Raw genomic sequence first — 14686 nt, 5'->3', positions numbered from 1 at the left:
CCTCTCCTCCCTCTCCCTCTCATACTCCTCCATCTTCCCTTCTCCTCTCTCTTTTTTCTCGCCTTGCTCTTTTCCTTTTTCTCTTTCCCACTCTCTTTCCTGTTCCCTTTCCATTCCCCTGTCCTTTTCCTTCCTCCTCTCCCTTCTTTTTATTTGTCCTATTTTCCCTGTTCCTCCTCTTCTTTTTTTTCAATTCCCTTTCTTTTCCCTGTTCCTCCTCTTCTTTCTTTTTCATTTCCCTTCCTTTTCCTTCTCTTCCTTCCCTTTCCTTTCCATCCCTTTCCTTTCATTTAATTTCTTTTCCTCCTTCTACCCCTTTCCCTTCCCCTTCTCTGCCCACTCTTCTTCCTCCCTCCAATTCAATTTCTCTCCTTCTCTCTCCAATTGCCTTTCCCTTTCCCCGTGCAATGCGTGAATGCGTGTACGTTCCCTTGCGTATGCGTGCCTTTGCTTGCGCCTGCTCTCGTCCGCTTGCTCGGCCTCAGTCCAGTTGCGTGGGCCACGGTTCGCCTCGAGTGAGGGTGGAACCCCGTCCCTCTTTCCGTTTCCCTTCGTCCATTCACTTTCCATACTCTCACACTTCTCCCTCCACTTCCCTCTTACTCACCCTATCTCCCTCCCCCATTTCTCCCTTCCTCCCTCACCTCTCCCTCCACTTCCCTCTTATTCTCCCTATCTCCCTCCCCCATTTCTCCCTTCCTCCTTCTTATTCTCCCTATCTCCCTCCACCATTTCTCCCTTCCTCCCTCCCTTCTTCCTCCACTTTCCTTCCTCCCACCTCTCTGAAGCTGGATTTATCACATCATGCAACACGAGAATGAAGCCCTAGTTGTATTTTTTTTACTGGTCCCCTTCGTCGAATTCATTTATCAACCTTTTCATTAATTAATTGTCTATTTACTTCATTTATTTGTTCAATTGCTATTAATTTATGTACTTATTTCCCATTTATTAATTTCTTTATTTTTTCATTTATTTACCAATAGTTCTCATATATATATTTACTCATTTCCATTTATCTTTTTACTTATCTTCAGCATTGGCTCATCATATCTATTTGTTTACTTCTGAAATTATACATTATCTTCTCATTCCCGACCAATTCATCTATTCAGAATACTTCTCTCAATGCAAATACAATCTGCAAAATCAAGACCTTTAAAAACATTAATAACCACATCACCAAAACACACAAACGCCAATGACACAAACAAGTCTCCAGTGCTGACTCCCAAGAGATATAAATCAAGCATATTTACGCACACGCACACACACACACAAAAAAAAAAAGGTGAACGTGAACCGAGAAAGCGCGTGGGAACCAGCTTCTACAACGCACAGGCTAGATCGACATGTTAGGGTATGACGCAATCGATTTCTCTTTTTTGTATTTTTTATTCGTCTATTTATATATCTATATATTTAATGATCTATCTCAACATCCTCCTCCACTCTTTCTCTCTCCCTCTCCCTTTATCCCTCTAACCAGTCTCCTTCTCCCTACTCCCTTACCTATCTCCACTCCCCCTCCTCCTCATTCTCTCACTCCATTTTTCTCCCACTCTCACCCTCACCCCCTCTCCTTCTCCCACTCCCCCGTCCCCCTCTCCTTCTCCCACTCCCTTCGCCGTGCCCCTCTCCCTCTCCCACTTCCTTCCCCTTCCCCCTCCCCCACTCTCCCTCCCCGTTTTTTTCACCGCATAATAGCAACTGGTTCGGCAGCAGGCGGTCAAACACAGATGGTTGCGCTGTTGCGAAAGTGATCGGAGGGGGGAGGGGGGAGGGGGGATGGTTTCCTATCGTTCGCGTATAAACTTCATCGACTGCTTGTTTGCTGTGTAAACGATCCGTTGATAGTACTATTCACTGATCTATATCAAAGGCATTACTCGCACTGACACTCGTATCTGTGAAATGAATCTGAAATCGTTAATATCCACGCGTCCAACAACATATGTTCGCCCACTCGTTAATTTCTCTCTCTTTCTTTCTCTCTCTCTCTCTCTCTCTCTCTCTCTCTCTCTCTCTCTCTCTCTCTCTCTCTCTCTCTCTCTCTCTCTCTCTCTCTCTCTATCTATCTATCTATCTCTCTCTCTCCCTCCCTTCTTTTCTTCCTTCCTTATTCTTATTATTACTTATACTCACACTCACTCTCATACGCTGCTACACATATATATGCATAGATAGATAGACACACACACACACACACACACACACACACACACACACACACACACACACACACACACACACACACACACACACACACACACACACACGCACACACACACGCACGCACATCAACGAACGTACCCACACGCATGCACGCTCACTCTGCAAACAAACCGGCCACACCCACTCATATTCAGGAAAATGATGTGCTACTCCTGTGATGTTTACATGTCGGTAAGATAAGCGCTATCAGGCCATACGCGATGATTCATCTTTCACTTTTATTTTGGAAAAATATTACAAAAGGGGCGAATCTAGTCGTCGCACGCGTATTAATCAATAATAATAATAATAATGATAATGATAATGATAACAGTAACAATAATTACGGTAATCTAATAATAATTATAACAATAATAATAACAATAATTAGAATACAATTACAATAATAATAAAAATAATAATAACAATAATAACAATAATAATAATAATAATAATAATAATAATAATAATAATAATAATAATAATAATAAAATCTAAAAAAAATAACATGGAGGAGTTAATGGTATTAATAGACCAATAATAATAAGAAGAAAAGAAGTTAATGGTAATAATAAAACAATAATAATAATAATAACAGAAGAACCAAAAACAACAACAACAGCATTTTCAAAACTTGAAAGATTATGCAAATGCTTCTTCTTTTGTAAGAAACACATATCTGTATGAAATAATTAATGTAATATAATCACGTGACTATGACGTAATAAAATCTAAAAAAAATAATCAAAATAATTGCTTTCGGTAATTACTTGCTCGCCGTAATCAACTTCACTCTCAGTTAATGACACCCCGAGATTTCAGAGGAAATAACTTATTTTACAAACTTTCTTTCTCATTACACTCACCATATTGTCCTGAAGAGATGTCAGTCACTTTATCAGCAACCATATTGTAATAATCCACAAAAGGTTCGGTCCGAAGATATATAAATAAGGCACTACACTCGGAATAAGCAATACATTTAGATTGAACTTTGAACAATAAACTTGGGCGCTCGCAGGGTAACTCTCTGGCGATGCTCACTAAACACTTTTGAAGATGCTCGATTGTCGTACGAAACCCGTTCCAAACTCTTGTACTCGGTTTAGGTTATCGTACCAATCGTTTTCACTTTGTCTTTCTGCTCTCTCTCTCTCTCTCTCTCTCTCTCTCTCTCTCTCTCTCTCTCTCTCTCTCTCTCTCTCTCTCTCTCTCTCTCTCTCTCTCTCTCTCTCTCTCTCTCTCTCTCTCTCTCTCTCTCTCTCTCTCTCTCTCTCTCTCCCTCTCTTTATCTCTCTCTCTCTCTCTCTCTCTCTCTCTCTCTCTCTCTCTCTCTCTCTCTCTCTCTCTCTCTCTCTCTCTCTTTATCTCTGTTTCTTTCAAGCTTTCCGTTATATTTTGTTTCTGGGATTAGTGAAAGATCTTTGTTTGAATTCAGTCTTTATGTATGTTCCTTGAATAGGTATTTCGAACGAGACAGAAAAGGTTTATTTTAGTTTCTAGGATATGGATAATACGAGTAACTTCTAGGAGACTGTGCAATTGTGTTGCTCAGACACAAATTGCACAAACTTTAGATTCTGCAAATAAATACACGAATAAAGATATCATAAATAATATACATGCACAAGTAAGTGCGTACGTGAACGCACATATCACACACACACACACACACACACACACACACACACACACACACACACACACACACACACACACACACACACACACACACACACACACATATTATATATATATATATATATATATATATATATATATATATATATATATATATATATATACATATATATATATATATATATATATATATATATATATATATATATATATATATATTTGTGTGTGTGTGTGTGTGTGTGTGTGTGTGTGATGGTCCAAAAGAGAAATCCTCAGTTAACCTGTCACTCACTAGAAACGTCAGTCGCTTGCATGTATTCTTACCAGGAACAACTAATGAAATTAGCATCTTCCTTGAAAATATATTTTTTTCAGTTCTACCAACTGTAAATCTAACCAAGCAGTTTTAATGCCGAAATGTAGAAAGTAGTGTTTCTCTGCAGTTGTTTGTATATATTGACGTTTAAAGGTCCGCATTGAGATCATATGAATAAATGGAAATATTTGTTCGTTATTGTACATCTGTCTTCACCTGTCAAGGTCATGGACGTGAATAATATTTTCATTTCTTTTCAAAATGCTTCGTACAGTGTAAATTTCTAGTATTTTCCTTCTAAGTAATTACGTAAGATTACATCACTAGATTCACCTCTAAATAATATAAAATATGGAGGTTTGTGAAGGTAAGGTAGAAGTAGATATTATATGTTTATTTCCATTTTATTTGCAAGAGAACAAAAGTCATTGAAAATATTTCCGTTTCCATTGTTCTCAGAAACGTTTGTTTTGGTATCAGGACAGTAGTATAAGGTAAAGTATACAGGATATCTCTGATTATGTGTAAACATAAGAGCATCGTAAAAATGATTCTATAACAATCTAATAGTTCTCATCGCCTATTGAATTGATGAGTGTTATATAATCGTTTTGTTGCATATGGTTTATCAAGTTTATATTGCATGTGACTGCTGATCGTCCACAGTAGAAATAAAATCAAAATTTTTGCCTTGGAAAAGTTGATGAACGGACGAAGATTTACATATGATATAATATAATACGAGTGAATATATTTTCCCACCAGGATGGTAAGTGAACGTGTATGGTACTAATGGGCAAATAGTTGCAAACTTCAATGTTCATCTCTGGCGAGGAATATTCAAGACAGGATTAAATCCTGCATAAGTGAGGCAAGGTGGTTGGATTAGCCTTTGGGGAATTTTTGGGAATACGTCCGCCTAACGGATCGCGACGATTTCGGTATCATTGGATTCCTCTCACTGTTTAGTTTCTAAATATATGAAAATTATTACGGGGAACCCCCCAAAACCTTCACATTCTTGGACCCGATAGCGGGGGAGGGCATGAAAGATACCAGGGAAATTATGGGGTAAAATGCAAATGATACACACAGAATTAGTCACTATATTGTCCCTGCAACCCCCCCCCCCCCCCATTGGGGGCTGCCACTCCCCTAACCCTGCCCAGGAAAACAAATTATCCTCCATATATTTATGGCAGGAGAGAGTGTCAGACAGACTTGGCAATGCCTCTCCCGCATGGTGGTCATACACTCGTGTTTGGTGTGAGTATGTGGAGGATTCTTTGTTTTAATGGGTTATTGGGGCCAAGAATGTGGGGGTGGGGGGGGCATCCGCACAATAAGACCTACATATTTGTGTTGTAGACAGTCAGAGGAATCCAACGATACTGAAATCGTCGCGATCCATTAGGCGGATGTATTCCAAAAAACTACCAGCCTTTGTATTGCTTTAACATCAAGTGGGCAATATTGAACACTAAATTAAAATAAAAAAATAAGATCATGGTAATCTTTTGGCTTTTCACAGCCATCGAACCTATGATTTTTTTTTTCAATTATTCTCTTAGTAATGTGTATGACTCTGTTATTGGTTTCCATTGGAAATGACCCATTCACGAAATCAGTGAAATTATTGGTATTAATGAAGTGACCACACTTAATGGTTAATGGTCGTATGCTTAAAGAAATTGTGGAATCCACTCTTTGAAGCACAAAATTCTCTACTAATGATAATACCACAAAAAATCAACTGCTATACCAAAATAAGGCAAATGGATAAGAACATTGTATTTTTGAAACTGACAGTCCTAAAATTATGTTAAGACTTCCAACAACCGTGAAGAAAAAATTGTGTCAAGAACTGATATGCATTACACAAATTTCTCTAAGCATATGGCCATAAGTCCAAATTATGCCAGCCAACAAAATGGGAATCCACAAACATTACTGCATGAACCAAAATCCTACCTAATCCAAAATCCCACCCAATCAACAAGGACTTGGCTTATGCTCTGCACAGAATTTGTTGCAATTAATTTTCTTCATTTCTGATGTTCTCATTTATCTGTGTAGATTATTTCAAGTGTCTGTAAGTGTAGTTTTTCCCTTTCTTTATGTCAGTGTTTTTAGATTTTTCCCTATCTTCAGTATGAAACTGAAAGCTATAGCAAAATTTTGTTCATGGTTTAAAACTTCGACATGCTGGTAATGTTCTGACCCTGCTATGAAAGTTTATTTTAATAACATGTCATTGAAAAAGATTCAAGACTTATCATCAAACATGCAGTTTTAAATACTAGATGTAAATTTGCTTGTTCAAGAAACTGTTCATTGTGTTACATGGTTACAAAATTGTATATTGTTTTCAAAAAAATATTTGAAGCTTCAGTATTTTGAAACATTTGTTGGATTTTTTTCATAACCTAAACAAACCAAAATAGGAAGTACAGAGGAAATGGATTTGGGATTTTTGTTTTTCATCACAATGTGCAGTGGAAGAATGTGAGTGTAAAAAGTTGCAGTCCTATGGCTCATATATTTTTGTTATTACAAAGTAGTTCTTGAAATATTCCTTTTTCTATAAGATTCATATTTATGATGCAAGATAATAGAACACCAGCTATTTTTCAGAGAATAGAAAAAAATAACAATATAAGAAAGGGAAGCTGGAATTTGCATTTAATGAGTAATGCCGCTTAAAAGTAGTTTGTATGATGATTCTTGTACCAAGGGCATCATCCTCTAAAATAAAGCCCACCATTCTCTGATGCAAATCTGGAGTTAAACATTGAACTGGTTATTAGATTGTTCATTTATCATCACGTAGGTCTGCATCTTCCCAGACTATAAATTGAAAAGCATTGTTGGCCTTTAAAAGAATGCTGAAGTTGCAGAAGGCCATGGTGAGCACATGAGTATTGTAGGTTTATTTTTGTTGAGGGTTTATGTGCTTACTTTAACTTTTTGCAGATCATTTCCTATATCATTTTGTTTTTTTATGTTCATTTGGCCACTTAGGGTAATTGTTTAGAATACCTTTGTATGACAGATCACAACGATTTTGGTATGGATGGATTTGTCTCTCTAGTGCATATATAGGCCTTTTTTCCGGTGCCAAGGAGGTGTAGTACTACAGTTTCCTATAACTCCGCCCCTATTTATGGGGGCGGAGTCATATATTTGCAACTGCACCTGGCTGATAAGCACGCGGAGCAACTATGTGCGTTTTAAAACTGAAGAAAATGGGAAGTTCAAAGTTGATGCTACACTGTATGGTGCAACATTAGTAACATTGATGATGTTAATAAGGATATTATTACATTAAGTACTAGTTTGAAAGTATTTATGCACGTGCGTGCGTGAATGTGTGCGTATATGTATATATATTATATATATACATACAGAAATGTGTACATACATACATACCTATATATACAGTACAGAGTACACACACATATATATTTAAACATATGTATACACACATGCATATATATATATATATATATATATATATATATATATATATATATATATATATATATATATATATATATATATATATATATATATACACACACACACATACATATATATGCAGAAATACAATATTAAAAATATACACTACAATCATATAACAATGTAGAGCAAAGCTTTATATGCTTTCATATTAATAGGGCCACGGCTAAGAAGAGCAAGGTTCAGGTTTATCTTTCGTATGTATTCATTTTCATGCGATATGTCATGTAAGGCTAGTTACTGTTTTTCTTATATCATTTATGCTTTAATCTTGGGCAATATTCAGGCCTCCAAAAGTGTTTCATGACGAATGATATAAGGGGAAGTATCTCATGTTTTATTTACAGAATGTGTTCAAATGGTTAAAAGAATATTTTGAAAATTTATATTAGGTTTTACATAATCATTTTACTTATTATGTATGTATAATTGAATATACAGACGTAAACTTATATATCCTTTTGAATGTGGTTGATATCAATCAATAAATAGTGTCATTTTCAAAATATTTTAAAAAGTGTGACCTTCGAAACCAGTGTCGATGGACGAATGAAGAAGTATGATGGGAGGTGCTTGGGGCTCGCACATTTACAACTGATTTCGATAGTTTTCCGTCATTTGATTTGTAAATTGAAGATATTGATAACTAACAACTTGTATTTATTGTTGTTTCCTAATGGTACATCAGTAAACCAGTGATTTGTCAATTGATACAATTCAAAAACAAAATCAGATTTCTCAACTCGAATACAGTTCCTAGGAATGGGGGTGGAGCTGCTCCTGTGGCAACAGTGTAGAAGCATCGGCAGCGTTTCTGTCGTGATCAGCCCGGAGAAGTGTAGCAAATGAAAAAAAACGACACTTTCTAGTGTAGTTAGACAGTTTCTTGGCACCGGAAAAAAGGCCTTACATATATATGGGAATTATGTTGTGGACCTCCACCCCCCCAACCCCACATTCTTGGCCCTAATAGTAGTGGAGGGCTTGAGAGATACTAGAGATATTGCATGGTAAAATAACAATGATATATAAACACAATATAGATAATACTGCTGCCCACCAACCCCTAACTTAGACAATGAATCCTCCATGTATTCATAGCAGTATAGACCGTATGACCAACATGTGAAGCGAACACAGCAAGATATGGCCTAGGAATTAAAAGTTATTACCCAGATTGATAGATCAGCTAGGAAGGTGCTCAGCTGGGTGGGGGATGGAGCCATAGGATTCTCTCATACTCCATCATGCCTTCTTGTGTGATAGATTCCTTTTTTTCCTGGGTGAGGATTTCCCTGGTGCCTTCCTTGGTGCTATCGTGGCCAAGATTGTGTGTGTGTGTGCGAGCATGCGTGTACGTGCGCGTGCGTGCTTGCGTATGTGTGTGTGTGTGTGTGTGTGTGTGTGTGTGTGTGTGTGTGTGTGTGTGTGTGTGTGTGTGTGTGTGTGTGTGTGTGTGTGTGTGTTTTGCAACCTTTTGCATAACTCCTGTTGGTTTGTTTTACTTTTTAATGCTATCTCAGGGAAATATTCAGACTCTCTTTACTCCTCAGTGATGGGTACAGCTCTAACCATCATAACGAAACGCCCCATGACATGTCATGACTCACAACGTATGGGCCGGCTAGACAGTTGCATAATATTACATCACAAACAAATCAGGCATCACCATAGGGTTGACACATTCTCTTGGTATCTGACATTTTTACTTTTGATTGTTTTCTTCCCATGTTCCACACATATATATACACAAGTAACTGTTTATGATTTTATGTCAATTCAGATTTCAGAAACAATGGCTAGTCAAGCAGTTAGGGAGAGAAACCCCCATCAGGAGAATTTAAACATTGCAGCAGCAGTGAATGGATCAGGGAAATGCGAGATCCCACCTTCTTTAGCTGCATTAACGTCTGTCATCTGTACTCACCAAAACAAGTTGAAGCCAATTGAAGCCAAGTTAAAGGAGCTTTTGTAAGTATACTCCCTTTTTTTTTCACCATCACTCACTTTTTAATTCTGTTGATTTCCTGTTATTTAGATATGTGCTGATAGAATGATAACAGGGCACATGATAGAATATTTAAAGAAAAATACAGAAAATACAAGTCTATTTACACACAACTTGACTTTGAGTAGTGTTAAAAAAATCTGTCACCAAAGTTTGCACAAAGGCCATTAATTACATTCTTGTTTTGTATTTTCATCTGTCCAGGTTTTGCACTAGAAATTGCACTAATTGCAGTCAAAGGGCACCCAGTATCCTCCCCTGTCCTTCCCTTAAATGCAAGGGATAGGGATAGGGGATGGTAGGGAAGGATGGATGGGCAGGGAGAAGACAGAGATAAGTTCAAAAGGGCTAGACCTGTCTCCAAGCTGTATAGATACTTTTGGCAAGAAATTATTCATGTAAATGTGGATGAAGCTTATGGAATTGGAAACAAATAAAGTTTGGGTTGTATTAATTACATCTGTTGAATTTGAGCTGTATTTTTTTTTTTTTTTTTTTTTTTTTTTTTTTCATTTTCCATTGTGCTAGTTAATTTTGATAGATCAATAACATCAGAGCACGCTTTGTACAACCTTGATAAAAAAAATATCACATTGAGATTATCTATAAATTGAACATAAATATGACACCGTTTTCTGCCCCTTTCTTAATCCCAGAAATTAGTCCCGGTGCCTGTCCTGACTCCATCCCATTTTGGTTCTGTTACAATTACTCCCATGTAGGCTTATTGCATCTAGGTTGACTTCTGAACATATTTCATAATGTCATAACTGCATATTGATATTTACGTAACTACATAGATAATCAAATACTATGTGTTTTTATTCCCATGAAAAAATAGTAGGAACTAGGCAAAATTTCCTTGATATCATATCAAAGCTTGGCCAAAATGGTGTGAATTCATAATTTGACTGTTTCCAGATTCAAGAGTCAGATTATGGTTAGTAGTACCTTGTTTCATGCCACTGATCACCCTCCCCTACTTCTTTTGTTTTTATGATAATTATTTTTCGTTTTTCCATGACTTTGCAGACAACATCAGCAGGTATTAGCAGAGGGTCTGCATGGTGAGAATGACCGGTTTAAGGAAGTTGAAGCTACCTTCAATTTGCCGGCATTGGTAAGCTTTTTTTTCTTTGGTCTTTGTTTCTTTTGTACTGGTTATAAACTATTGGTGACTTGAGTTGGAGTATTAGTTTGAGACTGTACTCATATACTAGTGCTTAAGAATATATATATTTAATAAAAGGGCTTTCTTTTCTTTTTTTATTCTTTTCTTTCTTTCTTTCTTTTTTACACAGTAGTAGCTAGTAAATAGCACTTTCTTCATGTTCAAGAACATAGCTCTTCACTGAAAACAAGTTTACTAATGTCATTGTATGAGAGGAAGGACATGTGTAACCAATCAGTTATTTGAGTCAAATGCTCTGATGTGAATACCTTGAATTTTATAGTTTAAGGCTATGTAATCAGTGACTATTTTAAATCATATGTCAGTCAAAATAATCCAGTACATTGATTTCAGAACTTGCTGTCTTCATTGAGAAAACCAGAATCTAGTCTGTAGCATTAATAGCATATTCAATTCATCCCATCCTACCAGGAACACCTACTAGTCCTTATACAGTTTCCTCTGAGTGATTTGACATACTTGTTTGAAAAACTAATTATTGTGTTTCAGTAAAAGCATAAAAAACAAGGGTTTAAGACAGATTTTGAAGGGTGTAGGAGCCATCGAACCCCACACCTATATATTGTGTATAACGTAGTGAAGTCTTATATTAGCTTTTCACATCAGTTGCTTAGCCTACAGTAGGTTAACTAGACAGGTGATTGGCAGCGAGTGGTTTGGAGATTATGTGTACTTGTGTGTACTTAAACGACTAACAAATAATTTTCTTGTTAATTTCAGTTTGCCGAAGTATCAATTTATTCCCAAAAGCTGACAAGACTTAAAGCAGAGATGAATAGCATATCTGAAAGAACAACAAGAATTAAGGTATGTGTGATTGTACATATATATATATATTTTTTTTTTTCTTTTATAAAAGTGCTACAGATTATTGTGCTAAAGAGTTACTGAAATTGTTTAGTTTTAGTTTTAAGTCTAATGATATATGATTTTAAAATTATTGTTATCCTATTTAGCCTATTGGTGAAAGTTAAATTTACAGTAAACAGTTTTGAATATTTAGTGCAGAAGTAAATTTTGTTACCTCCATATCTACGTTATAGCACATTACAATTGTGTTTTTTCCCTCACAGTGTGTTTATCTTTACATCTGTTTTTTTATGCCTTGTTTTTCTATCTTATGAATAGAATATGACAATTACAGATTGAAGTAGGCATATTGTAGTGTCACAGACCTCAGCTTGTGCTTATTCTTGGTCAGTAATAAAGTCATACAACTGGACATTGTAAAATCACAATTGTATTAAGGGCTTATATTTGATCTTTTTGTCACATTTAATCAATTTTGCCTTTTTTCACACCATACAGAGGAGAGCTATTCGCCTGCAACAGCAACAGCAGCAGAAAGCCTTGAACCAAGAGCAAGCCCGGGCTGAGCAAGCCGAGCGTGAAAAGCACCTCATTGCAAAACCAGCCTGGGCCTCACCATCGGACGGACAGTGAAGTTCTCGATCTTTAGTGTTGTTTATATTGTGAACGTGAGGTCATGTGTCCATTGCAGGCTTATTTTGTGCTTTGTTCACTGTAAATGTTTATGAAGTTGTTTCATAATCATGGGCAGGTTAGAGACGTGCCATGTTTTTTTTATTGTTGGATTATTGTTATTGAAAGCTTTTATATGACCAGAAGTAGCCAGAGTATGTATTTTTTAATTATAAAATAGAATGAGCATGTTGTTTGTATATTAGTATTCCTGTTTTTAAGCATAATATATATATATATATATATATATATTTAAGACAAACTGTGGCATATATTTCATCATGCTGTGTTATTGCTATGTTTGTACACAAATATGCACATCATAGTACTTAATAAATAATTATTAATTTGTAGACATTTGATAATAAAATCTTTGTTACCAAACTCCGAAATTTGTAGTACATATTATTACCAAATAATTTGAATGTTACTCATGTCATTTAATTTCTTTGCTTTTGAGATCCCCCCCCCAAAAAAAAAAAAAAAAATAATAATAATGCAAGAACCCTATATGGGCCTATATGATATATTATTATACATTTTTACATAACAATTTTTTTTTTTTACTTTCATGGTTTAATATGAAAATCTGTGATAGACTTCTACCTACAACTTCATTTGAAATTAATATGTGTACTTTCTTGAAGTGTGAAGTGTGGTCATTAATGTGTCAAGTAATTTCTTCTAGATAACGGCTCATTGTATAATCAAAGTATATTATAGGAAACGTACGTGTGTGTGTGTGTTTGTGTGTGTGTGTGTGTGTGTGTGTGTGTGTGTGTGTGTGTGTGTGTGTGTGTGTGTGTGTGTGTGTGTGTGTGTGTGTGTGTGTGTGTGTGTGTGTGTGTGTGTGTGTGTGTGTGTGTGTGTGTGTGTGTGTGTGTGTGTGTGTGTGTGTGTGTGTGTGTGTGTGTGTGTGTGTGATAGAGATTTAGTGTGTATTTTTGTGTGCATGTGCATGTCTGTTTTTTCATTACTAGTATTGACATATGAAAATAAGGAAGAAAGTAAAATAAATACCCTCCATATCAAAACTTTCAACTCTAATTTAGCTTTTTTTAATAGTATATCTCTGTCATATCCAGGATCATAATTTCATAAGGCATAATGCTATTTAATATTCTGACTGAAACATTTTCAGAAATGTCGTCGAAGCAAAATTACAAACCAAGTAAACTATATCAAAGACAACAAATTAGTGAGATGCTATTATAATTCCAGTAGGATATACACATATATTTTTGTAATGAGTAAATATTTTGTATCATCCTCAGACACATTGTTGTTCAGAGTGGTATTAATGAAATAAAACTTTGAGAAGGGGAACACCATAGCCACATGTTTTACATCAAAAGAGTCTTCACAAACAGAGGCTTGAATCATGTGAGTATTTTTATTATAATAGTGATCGCTTCATGTCATTTTTTGCTCTTAAATATCTGTGCTTGTGCTTTTGTCAACATCTGGGGAATATTATTGACCGTGGATGACCATGGTGGGATTTGCAAAAGCAATCTCCACACCATAACTCTTGAAGGACTTGAAGTATTTTGTATTTTGTAACAGCTGGCAGGTAGTTGCACAACAGGGTTAACTGTCGGGAGATAACAGGGCTGTTGAGCAAAGAAATATACTACCTTTGTATCTCTTTCTCAGAATGGTTATTAGCAACTCCTCTGGAAAATACAGATGAAAATATCATTATCTTATTCGTGATTATATATATTTATTTTTTCATAATTGTGAATCATTAATGGTTGAGACAAATGAAAGTGCTAAACATCAAAGGTCATATAGCACTATGGTGAAATATTATGGCAAAAAATTGGTTAACAATTAGGATAAAATGTGTTTAAGGAAAATTGGCAAAAGAGTTATTATGAAACAATCAACGGGTAATACGGGTAAAGACGGCTGTTGCAAAAGTAAGAGGAGAAGAATTTGGGGACTGATTTTTGGGGACTGATGAAGATGGTGGAGTATCAGGAAGAATGTCAGGAGGGGAGGGATTCAGAGAAGGACTGTTGCAACAGAAGGGATTCACGTGAGCATCCAGGTGGGAGAGGTAAGGATAATAGGGAACAAAGAGGGAAAGGTGTATATGGAGATGGACAAGATAGGGTGTGTTGAGAAAGAATGGGAGGAAGATGATTAGGGGGAACTTGAGGGGGATGAGGATGGATATCTGGAAATACTTTGAATGTAGATTGAATAAGGATAAAGGGATGGATGAGGGAGTGGGAACATTCTCTTGCAGCATCTTTATGAATTTTTGGAAGTCTTCAAGAGTTTCTGGAAGGGAGTTGGGTAGTTA

The 14686-nt window shown here is 36.1% G+C and overlaps 2 protein-coding genes across 5 annotated transcripts in view; one reads left to right on the top strand and one right to left on the bottom strand.

The window, feature by feature from the left end:
• The window catches only part of Ctl2 (Choline transporter-like 2), a 72092-nt gene extending 68837 nt beyond the window's left edge, over window positions 1-3255 (bottom strand). Inside the window, exon 1 of one of the 2 annotated variants that reach the window (XM_027351579.2) lies at window positions 3081-3255. In XM_027351579.2, the coding sequence (XP_027207380.2) occupies window positions 3081-3123 (43 nt within the window). In that variant the 5' untranslated portion in view covers window positions 3124-3255. The remainder of the gene's footprint in view (window positions 1-3080) is intronic. The other variant, XM_070120660.1, reaches the window with a different exon arrangement.
• Window positions 3256-4781: 1526 nt separating this feature from the next.
• On the top strand, window positions 4782-12559 carry Pldn (biogenesis of lysosomal organelles complex 1 subunit pallidin). 3 transcript variants are annotated; one of them, XM_027351571.2, is made up of 5 exons: window positions 4782-4940; window positions 9474-9661; window positions 10731-10818; window positions 11611-11697; window positions 12199-12559. In XM_027351571.2, the coding sequence occupies exons 1-5, from the start codon at window positions 4938-4940 to the stop codon at window positions 12331-12333; spliced, it is 501 nt and encodes a 166-aa protein (XP_027207372.2). In that variant the 5' UTR covers window positions 4782-4937; the 3' UTR covers window positions 12334-12559. The 3 variants fall into 3 exon arrangements, with proteins under 3 accessions (XP_027207372.2, XP_069976722.1, XP_069976732.1); XM_070120621.1 differs by lacking the exon at window positions 4782-4940 and adding an exon at window positions 5384-5437; XM_070120631.1 differs by lacking the exon at window positions 4782-4940 and adding an exon at window positions 5545-5680.
• Window positions 12560-14686: the final 2127 nt, after the last annotated feature.

This window comes from Penaeus vannamei, chromosome 1 (genome assembly GCF_042767895.1).
Source record: "Penaeus vannamei isolate JL-2024 chromosome 1, ASM4276789v1, whole genome shotgun sequence".
Lineage (NCBI taxonomy): Eukaryota > Metazoa > Arthropoda > Malacostraca > Decapoda > Penaeidae > Penaeus > Penaeus vannamei.
This window is presented reverse-complemented; position numbering and strand designations above follow the sequence as displayed.